Genomic DNA, 18,503 nt, shown 5'->3' on the forward strand with positions numbered 1-18,503 from the left:
ATTACCTTTGAGGGTTGGTTATTCAAGCTGTGGTCAAATCCACTAAAATAAAATGGAACACTTGGTTTAATGTTACCCATTCTCTCTATAAAATTTCTGAAAATGTTTATAAAGGTAGGAATTTCAGGTAGAGTGGCCACTAGAAGACAAGCGGCCCTCTGTGGCCAGTCTCTGGTATTCATGAGCAGGCTTTCCGCATCAGGTGGAAAGAAAAGAGGTGTGTGTATCCTCTCCTATGATTTAAAAGTGGCAGGATGATTTTTTTCAAATTAAATGCAACTTTTGAAAAAGTATTATTATTATTATTTTTTGAGACAAGAGTCTCTCTCTGTTGCCCAGGCTGGAGTGCAGTGACACAATCTTGGCTCACTGCAACCTCCACCTCCCAGGTTCAAGCGATTCTACTGTCTCAGCCTCCCGAGTAGCTGAGACTACAGACACCCGTCACCACCCAGGCTAATTTTTGTATTTTTAGTAGAGACGGGGTTTCACCATATTGGCCAGGCTGGTCTCAAACTCCTGACCTTGTGATCTGCCCGCCTTGGCCTCCGAAAAGTACTGGGATTACAAGTGTGAGCCACCGCACCTGGCCGAAAAATTATTTTTAAAAGTTTGAATTCCTTAGGCGTAAATAAATGATCAGTTATTTTTAAAGTTATTTGTAAGAAAACTAGATTCACCATAAGATTGAAATTCAATTAAAACAAGACAGAAAATACAGGCAGAAACCCTCTTCCCAATTTGTATGTTATCATCAGTTAAGCTTTCTCCACTCAGCACTTTCCTTCCTGTGTTTGTTTTATACATACAATGAAGCTCACACAGGACTGCATCATTTTTTACATGAAAATGTGTTCTAAGTCACAGTTGGTTTAAAACTAACAAACATAACATGGATGTTCAGAACTGTGGAAGAAAATGTGACAAAATAAACAGCTCACTGGACAAAGAGTCAGGAAGACATAGTCCACTGCTGACTGAGCTGAGTTCACTCTGTGACCTTGGGGGACTCATTTATTTTCCTGGGACTTCATTATTCTCTTTTGTTTAATTAAGTAGCCCAGATAGTTTCTGTTACAGTGGAAGAAAAATCACGGAATTTGGAGACAAAGATACTGAGATTGAGTCCAATTTCAATCAGTTACTAGATTTGGGAGCTCAGGAAGTCACTTTTTTCTAAGTTCAGTTTTTTTGTCAGTAAAATAAAGATGATTTTTAAAAAATCCTTACCCCAGCCAGTCGTGGTGGCTCACTCCTGTAATCCCAACACTTTGGGAGGCCAAGGTAGATGGATCACTTGAGGTCAGGAGTTCAATGCCAGCCTGGCCAACATGGTGAAACCCCGTCTCTACTAAAAATACAAAAATTATCAGGGCATGGTGGTGTGCGCCTGTAATCCCAGCTACTCGGGAGGCTGAGGCAGGAGAATCGCCTGAACCCAGGAGGTGGAAGTTGCAATGAGCCAAGATTGCACCACTGCACTCCAGCCTGGGCAACAGAGCGAGACTCCATCTAAAAAATAAATAAATAAATAAATATAAATAAATAAATAAATACTTCTCATAGAGTTGGTATAAAAAAGTGATGTAAAATTTTGTAAGTTGCTTTAAAAAACATAAAGCTGGCTGGGCATGGTGACTCATATCTTTTATTCTAGCACTTTGGGAGGCTGAGGCAGGCATATCACTTGAGCCCAGGAGTTTGAGACCAACCTGGGTAACATGGCGAAACCCTGTCTCTACTCTACAAAAAAAAAAATGCAAAAACTAGCCTGAGGTAGTGGTACATGCTTGTAGTCCCAAATACTTGGAGGCTGAGGTGGGAGGACTGCCTGAACCCAGTAGGTAGAGACTGCAATAAGCCATGATCCCACTGTGAGCCATGATCTTGCCACTGCACTCTAGCTTGGATGATACAGCAAGACGTGTCTCAAAAAAAAAAAAAAAAAAAAAAAAAGCACAAGTTTCTTGGGGAAGAAAAACCGTACAACAAAAAATTTAGTAGTAATAACAATTATTACTCGAGAAAAGATTTTAAAAATATCTGTACCATGATAGAAGAGTTGTTACAACAAAATTTTGGATCTTCCTAGATGGGATTAAAAATAGTTTCAAAATAAATATGTAATATATAGTCTAACATATAGACCTACGTAAACAGTGGTTTCAAAAATCTACATAACATTTTCATTTAACAATTGTGTAAGAAAAATCATTAACATAGATGATGTCTACAGTTGTAGGAGTAAATGTAGATGGGATATTTAAATGATTTTGTAAGTCATATATAAATGAAAATTATTAATGTTTGTATCAAGAAATTAAATAATTAATTGCATTTGGAGAAGAGGGTGAGATTTTTCATCCTTACAAAGCAATACTTTGAATCTTTTGAGAATCTCAATGTGAGTGGTTTGGAAAAATTGTTCGTTTTTCTCATGACAAAGTTAAAATAGAGCATATGGAAGGATATACTCCATATACTCTATCCTTAGTACGGAAAAAATAAGACACCCTTCTCCCAGTTATTTACCAAAATTCACAGTGCTATGAACCAGCCCCCAAGGGAAAGAGTGAATTTGACCTATATGGAATTGACAGGTCAGGAAAGGAAATTCCCTGCTAAGCTCAATCACTCAAGGACTATGATGTCTGGGACAGGGACTGCACAAGGAGTGGTCAAGTCCTAAGGTCATAATGATGCCAAAGGAACAAGGAAAGAACATTTGAAAACGAGGCACATGTTAGCTGGCCCAATCTGAAAATTAGCAAAGTAAACAACCTGGACCATCCTCTGATTTTGGGGAGAGGAACTGAAATGACTAATATGTCAAAGAAGAAAATGTTTAAAATATTAAGTCTTGTTTGTTTGTTTGTTTGAGACTGAGTCTCACTCTGTCGCCAGGTTGGAGTGCAGTGGCGCGATCTTGGCTCACTGCAACCTCTGCATCCTGGGTTCAAGTGCTTCTCCTGCCTCAACCTCCGAAGTAGCTGGGATTACAGGCGCATGCCACCACACCCAGCTAATTTTTGTATTTTTAGTAGAGACGGGGTTTCACCATGTTGTCCAGGATGGTCTCCATCTCCTGACCTCATGATCCACCCATCTTGGCCTCCCAAAGTGCTGGGATTACAGGAGTGAGCCACCAAGACAGCGATCAATGCAGCAAAGCTTTAAGGGTTGCTGTTTCTTGTAGGCATTAAAAACAGGGTATGGACTGTATTTTAGTGTATTAACTGTGAGAATTCTGGGTGCAGGAGATGATAATCAGTGGGTCCCAAAGGATATAATGCGAACAACGTGTAGAGAGGTTATGGAATCAAAGGGAACGCACGTGTTACTGAATCAACAAAAACGGCACTCACAATGCTTAGATAGCCAAAGAGGCCTCTCAAGAGTTGAACACATTAAGTGCAGGACAGGGGAAACTGTTCTCTTCCATTCTCTAGAAACCAAACATATACTCTAATCAAGCCAGTTTCCTGCCCTCGGTATTTCGCCTACATTCCTCTCACCTCATGCCGAGAAATCTGAGCCTGCAGCTGCTGTATGTTACTGGTGGCAACAGGTTTATCCTCAATCTCTCTGTGAGCTCCTTCTATCAGTTGCTGGAGATGTTTCATTTCTTGCTCATATTGTTCATACTGCACCACAGCCTCCTTTGAAAAAAAAAAAAAAAAAACAGAAAGATAGTTTTTTTCTCTACCAATAACTAGGTAAGTGATTCTGTAGTTTAACTCCTATTTACCTGTACAGGTAGGGAATAAAGAAATGATGGGTAAAATTCCTAGATGGTTTGAATTCCTCACTTTACTTAGATATTTCAGAACTTTCTCTCTAAAATATTGTAGCAAAATTATTGATGGAATCAAAATAGTTAAGTGGTTAGGATTCTTTCTCTCTCTTTTCCCTACTGATATCATCCTGAAGATGGAACATGATGGTCAGAAAGGGTGAAACAGTGTGGGAAACATTATTTCATTTTTCCATCTAACAAATACTGAATATATAGGTAAGACACTTATCTAAGTGCTACGGTAGGGAATAAAAATACGAATTATGGGCTGGGCGCAGTGGCTCAAGCCTGTAATCTCAGCACTTTCGGAGGCCAAGGTGGCTGGATCATGTGAGCCCAGGAGTTCAATACAGCCTGGGCAACATGGTGACACCCCCATCTCTACCAAACAAAAGTATTTACACATATGAAGTATGAATGACTTTTAGCCTCAGGAATTTTCTGTCCAACAAATTACAAGATAACAGGGAGGAAAGGGTACTTGACCAAATGAGCCACTAGTGATTTTAGTGAGATGCTATTGAGACAATTTTTGGATAAAGCAAGAATTATTAGTTGAAGGGAGACATAAGGTAAACACTGTCATTTCTTCCTGGTAAATGATTTTCTCTTACTAGGCAAAGAGACTAAGAATAATACTTGAGTGCATTTTTTAGGCACTCAAAAGAAAATGGATTTAATGCTTTAATAAGCTGAAATATGAAAAAAAACTCTGTAACACAAGATAACAGTAAACCTGTATTATCAGTTTGTAGATGATTCTCAGGTGAATAATAAGAGATAAAAACATGTAATTGCATAGAAGATTAATCTTTACAAGTTATTTATTTTAAAATATCACTAAAAGATAATTTTCACCAAGGATATTTTTTATATAGCATTCCCCAGGCTTTTGTGGGTGAACCAAATAACAGCATTTTAATCTCCTAATTTTATAAAACCACAACAGCCTGTCAGATTCAACACCCTGGATGTGTTTTGATGGCTGAGCCCACACAATGCTAAGAAAAGAAGCCCATGATTCATCAGCAATTGCTCTACTGGTGTGGGTACCCTGCACCTGCCTGCATGATGTTACACTGCTGGATGGCGGTGTGCTGCAGCCGGCTGGCCTCTTCCTGCAGCCGCAGAGCAGCATGACAGAGAGGTAAGCTGGCAACCACATCCTCGGGGATCCGGAGGGCACTCTGGCAGAGCTGCACTGCTTGCACCTTCGGCTTCAGTGACTCCATCTCAGACAACAAATGCTGAAAATGCAATTTCATAGTTCAAAAATTTAATATTTAAATCATTTATTTCATAAGCAAAAGGCACTTACTAAATTATAGTTACGTTGCAAGTTATAAACATTTTGCAAAAAAAAAATGTTTAAAACAGTGTTGAGTTTAGGGGCTGGACACAGTGGTTCACGTCTGTAACCCCAGCACTTTGAGAGGCTGAGGCGGGTGGACCACATGAGCTCAGGAGTTCGAGACCAGCCTGGCCAACATAGGGATACCCTGTCTCTATTTAAAAATAAATTAAAAAAAATAAAACAGTGTTGAGTTTAGGAGGCATTTTTCCGTACTATCCTCCTTTAAAAATATAGGTCCCTGTCCCTATTTACTCCAAGTTAGTTTGGCTTACCTGCCGATGAGAGAGCTGCTCCTTGAGACTGAGACGTCCAACTTCTGGAGAAGTCAGTGTTGCCTGGGCTTGCTCCAAGGCAGCTTGTAACTTTTTCAACTCTGCTTCAAATTTTTTCATATCCTAGAGAGTCAATATCAATGTATTGTACTTGAAGTTCAAAGTCATAGGGGAAGAATAACATCACAGTCAAGAAACCACATCACAGGTGAGCACTATTTCCATAGTGGCATTGCCATTTTCTTTTAATGATAGACATTTTTTTCTGTTTCTTTTTTTTTTTCTTTTTTTACCTTAGCTGCATCTTGGAGGTTCTGCAAACGAATTTTGATCATCTGTCGCAACTCCTCAGTCTCCCGTCCCAGTTCTGCCACTTGCTGAGACATTTTTTCTGTACAGTACACGCTAGTGAGGTACTGTAATTTCTCAGTCATTGCTTCCAGCTCACTGTCAATTTCTTTGGATTCTTCTAGCAGGGTCTAGAATGAATTGTCAATATTCATGACATTGACGGGCAGGTAGAGGGGTATAGATATTCAATATAGCTTGGCATAAAATGCCCTGTGTAAGTTCTGTGTGTCCGTTATTGTGTTTAACCTTCACCCCCCCCCCCCCATGACCACTTTCTACTTGGTAGCCACTTACTATTATAACTATTTCACAGAAAAAGAAATCACAGTTTAGGAACTGTAAACAATGTGCAGAGGTCACATGTCATACTACGTGTGGGACCATGAAGCTCCTGCTCGGTCAAGCCCAAGCTGCCCCCTCGTGAGAACAGGACATAGGAATTCTAGCAGTGAAAAACTCAAACATACTACGTGTCTTATTTGTATCTCTGGGTCTCCATTTTCTCATATTTAAACTAAAGAATCACTTTTCAGCTCTCATATTCTATAAGACTGAAGTTCATATTTGTCTAAGAAATGAAAATAAGAGCAAGAGCATTACAAGCAAAAACCTTGGCTCACTTGCTTTAAGTGAGACAAAGGGGTAGAAGATACGTGCAATAACTATCAAGAGAAGCAAAAACAGCCCTGATGATTCAGAATGGTATCATCTACTGGGTCTATCAGAAATACAATGGATAAGTAACCATACAATGTACAGTCTATGAAAAGTAGAACGAAAGAGAAGCCAGTGTGAAGAGACGACTGCGACTTGGGGAAGATTGGGAGAAGGTCTCCGGGAAGAATCACATCTGAGCCCAGTCAGAAGGACTTTTGGAATCTGACAGATGAGGGGGAAGAGGAAAGACATTTCAGACAGAGAGAACAGCATATGCATAGGTACAGAGATGCGTGAATCTAGAACACACAGTTAGTGGGGTGTGTAATGTGTAAAGAGGAGAAATGACGAATAGGATATTATTCTTAGGCAATGGACTTTTTTTTTTTTTTTTTTTTTTTTTTGAGACAGAGTCTCGCTCTTTCACCCAGGCTGGAGTGCAGTGGCGCAATCTCACCTCACTGCAAGCTCCGCCTCCTGGGTTCAAACCATTCTTCCGCCTCAGCCCCCCGAGTAGCTGGGACTACAGGCACCCAGGTGCCCGCCACCACGCCCGGCTAATTTTTTGTATTTTTTAGCAGAGACGGGGTTTCATCGTGTTAGCCAGGATGGTCTCGATCTCCTGACCTCGTGATCCGCAGGCCTTGGCCTCCCAAAATGCTGGGATTACAGGCGTGAGCCACTGCGCCCAGCCGGCGATAGACTATTTTTTTGATGAAGTACTTTCTTTTCTCACAATAAATGTTTATAAATATATATTTAACAGATAAATATTTATCTGTATATGATATATGATATGTATTTATACAAGATATATTTATCTTTTTTTTTTTTTTGAGACAAAGTTTTGCTCCTGTTGCCCAGGCTGGAGTGCAATGGCGTGATCTCGGCTCACTGCAACCTGCATCTCCTGGGTTCAAGTGATTCTCCTGCCTCAGCTTCCCGAGTAGCTGGGATTACAGGCATGCGCCGCCACGCCCAGCTAATTTTGTATTTTTAGTAGAGACGGGGTTTCTCCATGTTGGTCAGGCTGGTCTCAAACTCCTGACCTTGTGATCCGCCAGCCTCAGTCCCCCAAAGTGCTGGGATTACAGATGTGACTCACTGCACCCAGCCCCTATACAAGATATATTTATTTTTAACACATAAATATATATAGTAAGGATATATATATATAATCTGTTAAATATATATTTAATGTAAATGTATAATTTAAGTATATTTATTAATAATTTAATTATTTTAAATGATTTAAATATATATTTACTATATAAATATATTAAATAGAAAATATATGACTTGGAAAATATTGAAAATATAAAGAAGAAAACAAAATATCTCATCATTTTATAACCCAGAAATAACTTTAAGAGTTAACTGCTGATACATTTGGGCACATTTTTAGGTATTAATAATTGAGGTCATAACATGACTATAGTTTTCCATCTTTCTTTTTCACCCGACCTTAGCGTTACCGGAAAAAGGTCCCAATCCAGACCCCAAAAGCGGGTTCTTGAATCTTGTGCAAGAAAGAATGTGGGGCAAATCCAGAGTAAAATGAAAGCAAGTTTATTAAGAAAGTAAAGGGATGAAAGAACGGCTACTCCATTGACAAAGCAGGGTGTTCCCAAAAGCAGGAAAAGAAATGCATCCACCTTAGGTACAATGTCTGCTTATATATAAGACAACAAAGCAAAAAATCACGGCGGAGATATGCTCTACAAGGGCCTGTGACCAAAGATTGTTAATCTTTGTGTAACTGCTGTCTTCTATAAGAATCTATGTTAAAATTATTTTTTAAATATAGATCCAAGAATGCTTTTGTTCTTAACATACCAGGATATCAGGACATTTCCTGAGTCTGTTATTTCCCAGATCTATTAAGGCCTGGGTATCTTCAGTAAGCATTATCAACCTGTCTCTTTAACCATAATTATTCTGTGACTAAGAATGCCTGACGTGGGAATGCTACCCAATAGGTGTCATCCTCATTTACCCAGCCCCTATTCAGTCCCCTACGAAGTCACTCTGGTTCTCACATCTCTGACATTAGAAAAAACACAATGGATTTTCTTTTCTTTTCTTTTCTTTTTTGAAATGGAGTCTTGCTCTGTGGCCAGGCTGGAGTGCAATGGCGCGATCTAAGCTCACTGCAACCGCTGCCTCCCAGGTTCAAGCGATTCTCCTGCCTCAGCCATCCGAGCAGCTGGAATTACAGGCACTCCCAACCACGTCCAGCTAACTTTTGTATTTTTAGTAGAGAATGGGGTTTCACTATGTTGGCCAGGCTGGTCTCGAACTCTTGACCTCAAGTGATCCACCCCTCTCGGCCTCTCAAAGAACACAATGGCTTTTCTCACAGTGCACTCTTTTTAAGTAAACACAGGCTGCTTTACTTCCTAAAGGGGGCACGTGAGAACTCACCAAAAGAGTCTACAGTCTGCGTTCTCTCTTCAGCTTCTGAGCCAGATCATCTCAGGACCTGGTGTCTTTTTCACTGTGCCCCATGATGCAGTCAACCCACCCTACTGCTCGAGTCATAGAAACCTGGGAATCATCCTTGACTCCTCCCTCTCTTTCATCATTGACTCCTTCCTCTCTTTCACCCAATTCAGTCTCCAAATTGGAGAATTCCAGCTGCTTAGTATCTCTTGACTTTGTCTTCTCCTCCTAATCTCCAAAGAGAGGCCTTGTCATCTTCTACTGAAATACTGAAACCATCTTTTATATTGTCTTACTGTCCTCAATGTGTTTTCCAAAGGCTGCTAAATTTGCTTTCTGAAAATACAAGTCTGAACTTGTCCTTTGCAGGCAGAATATCAGTTTCAGAGGCTTCAGAGTGACTTCAGGATAAAGTCCAAATTCCCAACAGACTTTTAGGATCTTTTTCTTATCTCTCTATTCTTATCTCTTATCCCTTGTACCAGCACCAGAAAACACTCCTCACATTTACTGCTAGGATTTCAGCATACATTTTTATCTAAACATATTCCACAAGTAGGCTGTCATGTTTTTCAGGACTCAGCCCATCATCACCTTTTCCTGAGAAGCCTTTCTGCACTTTCCTCTTAAACCCCTGGTGGGCGGTTGGGTTGAGCACCCTCCTGTGGGCTCCTTCAGCACCTGGGCCCTCTGTCTTTGCACAAATCACACTATATTTTACTGTTTCCTTCTATCTGTCCCCTCCCCTAAATAATCAACTCCCTGGGGTGGGGACAGGGAATATCCTTTGTACCCTAAATGCCTAACCAAAGTCCTAGTTTGGGAAAGGACTGTATGTTTGTTGAATAAATAAACAAACACTTGTATTCCCAGAATTTGGGGATGCCAAGGCGAGTAGATCGCTTGAGGCCAGGAGTTTGAGACCAGTCTGGCCAGCATGGCGAAACCCTATCTCTACTAAAAATGCAACAATTAGCCAGGTGTGATGGCACGTGCCTGTAGTTCCAGCTATTCAGGAGGCTGAGGGACAAGATTCACTTGAACCCGCCCAGGCTGTAGCTCAGTGGCGTGATCTCGGCTCACTGCAACGATGACGAGGTTGCAGTGAGCTGAGATCACGCCACTGAGCTACAGCCTGGGCGATAGAGCGAAATGCTGTCTCAAAAAAAAAAAAAAAAGTCATGATAACCTTAAGGACTTCATTGTATTTTATTATATGCAAATATTTACTTGGAAAAAAATTATTTCACATTTAAGTTTTCTTTAAACTTTCACTACAGTTATTAATACTGTGGAAAATACTTTCTATATTTTGGATTGTAGCCATAAAAAGGAGTCCAAAAGAAGCCAACAGGCCAGAGTAGTAACTAATTTTTTTTTTTTTTTTTTTTTTTTTTTTGAGATGGAGTCTCACTCTGTCACCCAGGCTGGAGTGCAGTGGCGTGATCTTGGCTCACTGCAACCTCCACCTCCCGAGTTCAAGCGATTCTCTTGCCTCAGATTCCTGAGTAGCTGGGACTACAGGTGCCCACCACCATGCCCAGCTAACTTTTGTATTTTTAGTAGAGATGGGGTTTCACCATATTGGCCAAGCTGGTCTTGAACTCCTGACCTTGTGATCCACCCACCTCGGCCTCCCAAAGTGCTGGGATTACAGGTGTGAGCCACCGCACCTGGCCCAGAGTAGCAACATTTTTGACAATCACCATACATTTTGCCAATTATTTTTCAAAGAGATTTTACCAGGATACCAGCAATGTTTGAGAGCTCTCACTTCCTTAAATATGAACTTGAAAGAAACAGTATGAATGTGACAGTTAAGTTTGTCTTTCTTCCTCTCTTTTTTTGCTGAAATTTGCATTTCTAGACTTCTAAGGATGTTGGCTTTTTTTCATTGTTTTCAAATCAGTGGTAACTTAAGTCCTGTCTGTTCATATCTAAGCATATCTTAAAGCAAAAGATTGGAGTTGCTTAAGAAAGACATTGTGGGAAGAATACGCAAGATTGATCAGAGAAGAAAGACTGTGAATATAGGGAAAAATTAGAAGCTGTTAAAGCATTCCAAAAATGGAAAAATGAGGCTTTGATCTAGAACCCTGTAAACAAGAATGGAAACAGGGATTCATTTAAAGGCCACAAGGATACATAAATAATATAAGAGACAAAATTCTAGAATACTCGATACCCATGTAACTCCTATAAAAGTCACCCTATATTTTATTATATGATAACTAGCCTATTAACTATCTGTGTCTAATTTAAGCTTAAGTTACAAAAAGATGAAATAATTTCCTGGATGACGTGACTGACAGAAAAGGAACATTTTTCTCATGTAACTTCAGAGGAAATGAACTAACATAGCCAGCATGTGATGTGGACTCATGGCTTGCTCTGGGCTGCCCGACCTCCTGTGGAAGGCCAGATGACAGGCCTGGGTGAGGGCTGAGGGAGGAGGCGGGAGATCTCCCACTGAGCACCTGCATGTGCCAGGCAGACGTTTGCACGTGTGTACCTTAAACCACTTCATCTCATAAGTCTGAAATACGAATATTATTTACATCTTCATACAAATGATGAGAAGACAGAATTCAGAGAGGCAAAGCATTCTGCTCCAAATCACACAACCCTGCATGGCGGAGCTTGGTTTTCCCACCAGTCTGAGTGTGGAGTCTAGAATCTTTCCACACTTCATTGCATCTCTTCACAGGAAAGAATTTCCCACCAGATTCCTGCAGATAATTATTTCAAAGAAGCTACAGAAAATGAGTTCTACAAGGCTGATTGGTTTGGGTCTTGGTGTAAGGAAGGTTTAGGGAAGATCAAGGATATTTATTTATTCAATTTCATGAAACTTCATGAGAAGCTCCTTTCTGTCCAACTACTGAACAACTTAGGGGTACCTTAGCATTCTTTTTATCTGGTAGCTCCAAAAATTTTACATCACAGCCCTCTAAGTGTTGTGTCAGTCTACCCAGTTAAATCAAATTGCCCTTGGTTACTTTTTAAAGATTATTTTTCCTAAGGTTACCTGATGCAAAATATATTGTTCCCGAAGCTGGCTTGCAGAATTCCATGCAATAGTTCCATGAGCCAAGACTTTAGCTTTTTCAATCCACTTCAAAATTAATTCAAGCATTTCGTTGTATTCTTCTAAATGTGATGCTGCCTGAAAAACCAGTAACATTAACGTAACAAATGTAAACTCAGTTTCTTGAGCTATAAATCAGTCTTCTCTCTCTTTGGACACAACAGTCTTAGGGGTTGATCGTTATAATATCTATGATATTCAATGGTATCAAAAAATCGTTTCCCTGTTGAAAATCTGTCAAAGCTTTCTCAGTGACCTTAGGATAAAGCTCAAGTTCTTAATATGATTGAATTATTCCTCTTTTTCTTTCTTTTTTCTCTTTTCTTTTTTTTTTTTTTTCCTCCAAGGTCTTACTGTCACCCAGGCTGGAGTGCAGTAGCAGGATCATGGTTAATTACAGCCTCAATCTTACAGGCTCAGCCTCCCACCTCAGCCTCCCACATAGCTGGGACCACAGGCATGTGCCACCATGCCCTGTTAAATTTTTGAATCTTTTGTAGGTTTCACCATGTTGCCCAGGCTGGTCTCAAACTCCTAGGCTCAAGTGATCCTTCTGCCTCAGCCTCCCAAAGTACTGGGATTATAGGTATGAGCCACCATGCCAGGCCTTCCTCTATCCCTTCCTTCACCCTCCCCTGGGTAAGGAGGTGGCAAGTGGGGATTCTAGCAGGCAAAGTTTCAAACTATAATTAATGGGTTACCAACTCCTGGTTTTAACTTGTCCCTGATTATATTAATCAATTTCAAAAGTCTAGTCTATATGCAACAATTATTACAGACGTGCAATCTGAATCTATTAAGTCAACGTAAGCTGATACATATGTAGCTTACTTAAAGGTACTTGAATTCACTCCAAACTGATTTCATAAAACATGTTAATGAGTGAATATTCATTCTACAAAATACTTCTCCATTTTACAAAATATTCACTCCAAAGTCCATTTGTAGGACCACCTTTGTCAGTGACTTTATCATATGGCTGGATATAAAATAAGTGCTGGTTTACACCTAAGTCTTAGGATCACAAGTGTAGCATGAGATAAGCTACACCTAAACTACTCTGTCATTGTCCATTTTATCTTTTTATTTATGTTAATTTATTTTCAAAAGAGAAAAGCCAAACATGGAAGTTTCTGCCTTAGACGATTTGGATTTCTGGCCCGGAACACATACCTGATTGAGCTTGGAGAGCCGATTCTCAGCTTGTCTAATGGTCTGCTGGTGAAGTTCAGTCAGCTTTCCTATCTTCTTGGCCAGTGGCTTACCCAGTTGGCCATTCTGTTCCAAGAATTTCTGTACTGCTGCATCTAATTCCATTAACTTTGAATTACAGCCATCTAATTCCTCTCCCAGCACCTTGATGGTCACCAAAATGAAAGAACATTAGAGTACAGAAAATAAATTTCTCCAGGTTTCCCGAGACCAGACTGATTTTTGTCAAAGCCAAATATTATAATGAATAATTCTACTATAATTCTACTATGATCGGCTCATTTTTGTTTCTTCGGTTGGAAAGGCAGAACAGGATATGTTGTAATGCTGGTGTTTATTTCCTATGAGGCTGAGTGAGAAGGCTAACATTTTCCTTCTGCCCCACCCAAAAAGGATTAGAGTCCCTGAACTCATCAACAGAGGAAGAACACAGATTTAGCTACCAAGGACACAATTCAGTTTGGAATTTATATACTTGTATTCCTAAATCATCACTTAGTCCTTTGACGCTCTTCTTTCGTACACACTCATGCATGTATATTTATTAATACTGTTCAATTATAATGATCAATTATGTAAGAGGATCTGTGTTGCTTCAGTTACTAAATTTCTTTACCGCCTGCTGTGACTATTTGGTTTTAAAAAAGGTTCCTAAAAGGTTTTTATCCTATATCCCCAAGTAAAACTGACTCCAAAAACTATTTAATTCATTCAGTAGTACCCTTTAAAATTCTACTTCTTACCTTTTGGTCAGTTTTAGCTTGAACTACATTATCTGTCTTCGCTTTCAGCTTAGTTAGAATAGTTGTGAGGTCTTTAGCTAACTTCTGAATTTGCCGGCTGAGTTCCTGGCTCGTGGCCTTGCTCTGCTCAACTTCTTTTATTTTGTCTTGGATCTAAAAAACCAGTAAGAACAGCAAAAAAAGCCATGGTTAAAAGTGGATAATAGATACTAAAAATCTCAAATGATGTTGACAAGACACATTTTAACTGCTTTGGCATTGAAACACCTGGTCACACCAGCGATGTGCGGTTAGTTACAAGCCCTCCTGGCTTTCCCTGACTTCACTATAAGTATTTACTGCACTCCTTGTGTTCCAGCAAAGATACAAGCAATGTGTGTAGAGAAATTCACTTATTAAATATTTACAGAATACTCATTATAGATGGTTGTGTAGACAGCTGAGTTTGAATCCTATCTTCTCCATTAACTAACGTAATGACCTTGAGCACACAAACGCCTCTAAGCCTTTTTCTTCATAAGATGGAAAATCCTCCCAAACAGTTGGAAGCACACTGATTTGTTTCCAAGCACCTTTTAATAAATGACTCTTAATGATCTGTTAACTCTTTTTGTAGCTTTCCGACTACAGCTCTATAGTATGCCAACCAAGCATTGAGTACATCCAATGGAAAGGAAGGTGAAAAAAGACAGTTCGCATTTACAAATTTCCAGTGACTTTGGTTTGAGTTGATAAGAAACATTCACACTGTTGCTTAGAATAAAATGCTGAAGAAAAGACATTAAAGAGAAGAAACATTTCTTTATGTAGTTAAAGGTCTTTAAAAAAACCTCTTTAGTAGGGAGAAAACACACCATTCAAAGAGAGTTAATGGTGTGTTTTGGCCTTCATTATTTTGAGTGTCAAAGTAAATGAAATACATATGAATAAGGCTATGATAGGAAAATTAATCCAGAGAAAAGCTTAAATTTTAACTAAAAAAACAAACAAAGAGAAACCATGGCTGTGCACAGAGGTGCACACCTGTAATCCCAGCACTTTGGGAGGCTGAGGCAGGCAGCTCACTTGAGGCCAGGAGTTTGAGACCAGGCTGCCCAACATGGCAAAACCTTGTCTCTTTTTACTAAAAATACAAAAAATTAGCCAGGTATGGTGGTGCATGCCTGGAATCCCAGCTACTTGGGAGGCTGAGGCACGAGAACTGCTTGAACCCAGGAGGTGGAGGTTGCAGTAAGCTGAGATTGTTTCACTGCACTCCATCCTGGGGGACAGAGCGAGACTCTGTCTCAAAAATATAAAGACCATGAACTTGCCAAGTCATCCTTCCCAATAGATCTTCCAATGTCTAAGAAGAAAAGCCAAATATATCAATTAAATACTTAAAATAGTAAAGAGCATTTATCAGTAGTTTAGGTCAAAGTCATGATGCAGTAGGATCAGATTTTGAAGAGATTTTTAAAACACTTTGCATCATACATTGAAGATTCCAAAAGTAGAGCACAACTGTATGAGTTTTACAGTTTGTACAATGGGATATTACTTTCTATTTCATGTAGCAGTTTAGAATTGTAGTGTGTCTTCTCTTTGTCTCATATAGAATGGTTTTCATTAAACTTTAATAGCTTTAGCATTAAGCCACCAAGAGAGTCCGAAAAATCTATTATATTTCCATACAGATGATATTTGAGCCTATTTTCACTACATGAAATTGTGCTCTTCATGAGACCAGAGATAGAGATCTCACTCTGGTCTCAACACCAAAAAGGACTATGCATTTCTTCTCAAAGAAACAAAAATATTTGTTTTTTAGAGTTATAGACAGGATTGTGTTTCTATTTACTCTTTTCCTTGGGTGTTTAGAAGCTAGGGTTAAAATGATGGCTCTTCTCTAGCAACATTAGGGGACCCACCTGCATGCATTTTAGGAAATAACTGCATCCCTGCATTGATCTTATTTTTATTTCTTTGATTTTTCCCTTTCCTCCAACATCTTCACCTACTTAACTGACATTTTGTTGCACTGCTGAAATAAAATAACAGCTGGAAGAGTCCCTGGCACACTCTGGGCATTCACTAAATATTTGTTGAACACATGAAATATATCTTACTTTTTGTTTCTTTAAGTCATTTTTTTAAAGGTGAGGGGAAGCACAAAAATTATCTTTAATTGTATGGCATTATTGGTCATATCTATGATCATCTTGCCTATGAAAAAGACTTCTAATTTAATATTATTGTTTTATAGCCATCTATTTTTTTTAACTCTGTCTCCAAGAAGACATTATTGTGAAAATCAAGAACTCTTACACAAGAGGACTGACCCTATAAACAAAATGGAAAGACACTCTTTCTTGATCATAGGTTTACCTGATCTCGGATCTTTAGATCTAATGCCACTTCAGCCAACTGAAGGGAGAGTTCAGAAGGTAATATGGTATAAAGACCTAAGTACTTCTCCTTCTGTTCTTCTGCCATTTTTTCAATGTTCTGTCGGTGATTTGTGGCTTCTGTTAGGAGAATCTGAAGAAAAGATCAAAATAAGAAATTTCTGGGAACCTTCTAAGGGGACTGTTATAGACAAGGCTGTATATTTTTCATCAACATATAATTAAGTGTGGAATTAGAAAAATATCTTAATACAACATTGTTCTTTTGTCTCTGAATATAAAGTATGTTCACTTTAAAAAACAAAGGAAAATCCCATGAAGTAATACTAAATATCTTTTATATAACACACTTCTGAAATTTTTTAATTCAATATTCAATAAATACAAACAAGTATGTTCAACTAAAATCAGGGCAATTGTTTTTGAAATGATGGGTAAAGAGAATGAGGAGACTTTTTTGTACCTGAAGTTCTTCAAGTTGAGCATCTATTTCTATTGTTGGATTCCCTAAATATTCTTTCGTTTCCTGAACCCAACATTTCACAGAATTGATCTGAGTCTCCACCATTTCTCGGTCCTTCAGCTCTTGCTTCACCAACTTTCCATTAGTCTTCACTTTCTCCTGCATGCTTCAGAAACATTACAGGGATAAAACAGAAGTGAAGTGAAAGGAACCCCCTAATACTTGGCAACATTTTATCCAATACATATATAGAAATGGGAAACCTAATATCTTTTTTGAAAGAAAAGACACTTCCTCAACACTGTTAAATAACACTGCAGTTCATGTATAAATGTCATATAAAGTAAATAACTTATCCTTGAAAAACTGAGAGTTGACTGTCTCACATGCCACTAAATTGCAATCAATTTCCTATTTAAAGTAGCCTGGAGATTATTTCATTATTTACTTCCTCTTTGGAAATCTCCTAAAATGGTACATTTAAAAGTAATGTGTAATTGGAATATATATGGCTATCTATTAGAAAGTAGTCTTTAAAGAAAAAAATCAAGCTTTGGAAATGTCATAATTAATCATGTTAATAATGTACAAATTTCAAGTCTTTATTTGAATTAATGTAAATTTGGTAAGAAGATTTTAAAAAGTGTTAGATTACCTTGACATCACCTATAAGGGAAAGAGGTGAAATGCAAGGACATGAATGAGGTAATATTTGTAAATGTAGAAATTAAATTATCAATGAATATTTTTTCTCTGGCCCAAGAAGTGAATCAGGGCTGGTTGTATATCAAGATTAACTTGCTCTTTCTACTAAATTCACTGCTAGTGAATGGCTATTATTTACCTGGACTGTGGTGTCATCTTTGCTCCTATATCCCTGTCACCCCAGATAGCCAATGAGTTCTCAATCTTCATCAAATCTAAGTTCTTAATAGCTCTCAATTGTTTCCATCTCATGCTTCATTTCTCTTGAATCACCCTTCCTCTCCCCGCATCACCCAAGGAGCTCCTTGAAAGTGACATGTTTATTCCTTTCTTACATGTCATTTCCCTGTTTGCAAAACTCAATGCCTAGCTCCAGCCCGCTCAGGCTTCTGCTTCAATTCCCCTTCTGAAGGGATGCCTTCTTTGACCCCTCTCCTCGGCTGCTTGTCTCTGCTTCGGATTCCCTCAGCTCCCTTTTCACACTTGACTAAAAAGGCTGCCTTAGTTGCCTAGCTCTCTGCTGCTTGACTGTAAACGGCATGAAGGTAGACACTGAGTCTGTATGGTTCATCATCGTATCTCTAAGTACTATCAGATATGTATTTGTCAGACAAATGATTGAAGAGTTAAGGAAACGGAAAAGCAAGAGTGATGGGAACGGATCCCCACATTTTCAAGGTGGTGTGAAGGAGCACCTTCATACTTCAGAACCTACTTATCCCTTTGGGTCAAGGCCAAGTTTAGTAACAGAATGAAAGTAGGGGCCGGGCGTGGTGGCTCACGCTTGTAATCCCAGCACTCTGGGAGGCCGAGGCGGGCGGATCACGAGGTCAGGAGATCAAGACCACGGTGAAACCCCGTCTCTACTAAAAATACAAAAAATTAGCCGGGCGTGGTGGTGGGCGCCTGTAGTCCCAGCTACTCAGAGAGGCTGAGGCAGTAGAATGGCATGAACCTGGGAGGCGGAGCTTGCAGTGAGCCGAGATCACACCTTTGCACTCCAGCCTGGGCAACAGAGCGAGACTCCGTCTCA

The 18,503-nt window shown here is 39.3% G+C and overlaps 1 protein-coding gene across 7 annotated transcripts in view; it reads right to left on the bottom strand.

The window, feature by feature from the left end:
- Positions 1-18,503, bottom strand: part of SYNE1 (spectrin repeat containing nuclear envelope protein 1) — a 518,706-nt gene that overhangs the window by 182,884 nt on the left and 317,319 nt on the right. For all 7 annotated transcript variants that reach the window (XM_016956737.4, XM_016956730.4, XM_063813578.1 and 4 more), the window contains 9 exons: positions 16,766-16,931; positions 16,283-16,435; positions 13,916-14,068; positions 13,134-13,316; positions 11,901-12,038; positions 5,716-5,901; positions 5,423-5,545; positions 4,861-5,043; positions 3,516-3,659 (listed from right to left, as the gene is read on the bottom strand). In XM_016956737.4, coding sequence (XP_016812226.3) covers positions 3,516-3,659; positions 4,861-5,043; positions 5,423-5,545; positions 5,716-5,901; positions 11,901-12,038; positions 13,134-13,316; positions 13,916-14,068; positions 16,283-16,435; positions 16,766-16,931 — 1,429 coding nt within the window. The remainder of the gene's footprint in view (positions 1-3,515; positions 3,660-4,860; positions 5,044-5,422; positions 5,546-5,715; positions 5,902-11,900; positions 12,039-13,133; positions 13,317-13,915; positions 14,069-16,282; positions 16,436-16,765; positions 16,932-18,503) is intronic.

Source organism: Pan troglodytes, chromosome 5 (genome assembly GCF_028858775.2).
Source record: "Pan troglodytes isolate AG18354 chromosome 5, NHGRI_mPanTro3-v2.0_pri, whole genome shotgun sequence".
Taxonomy (NCBI): Eukaryota; Metazoa; Chordata; class Mammalia; order Primates; family Hominidae; genus Pan; species Pan troglodytes.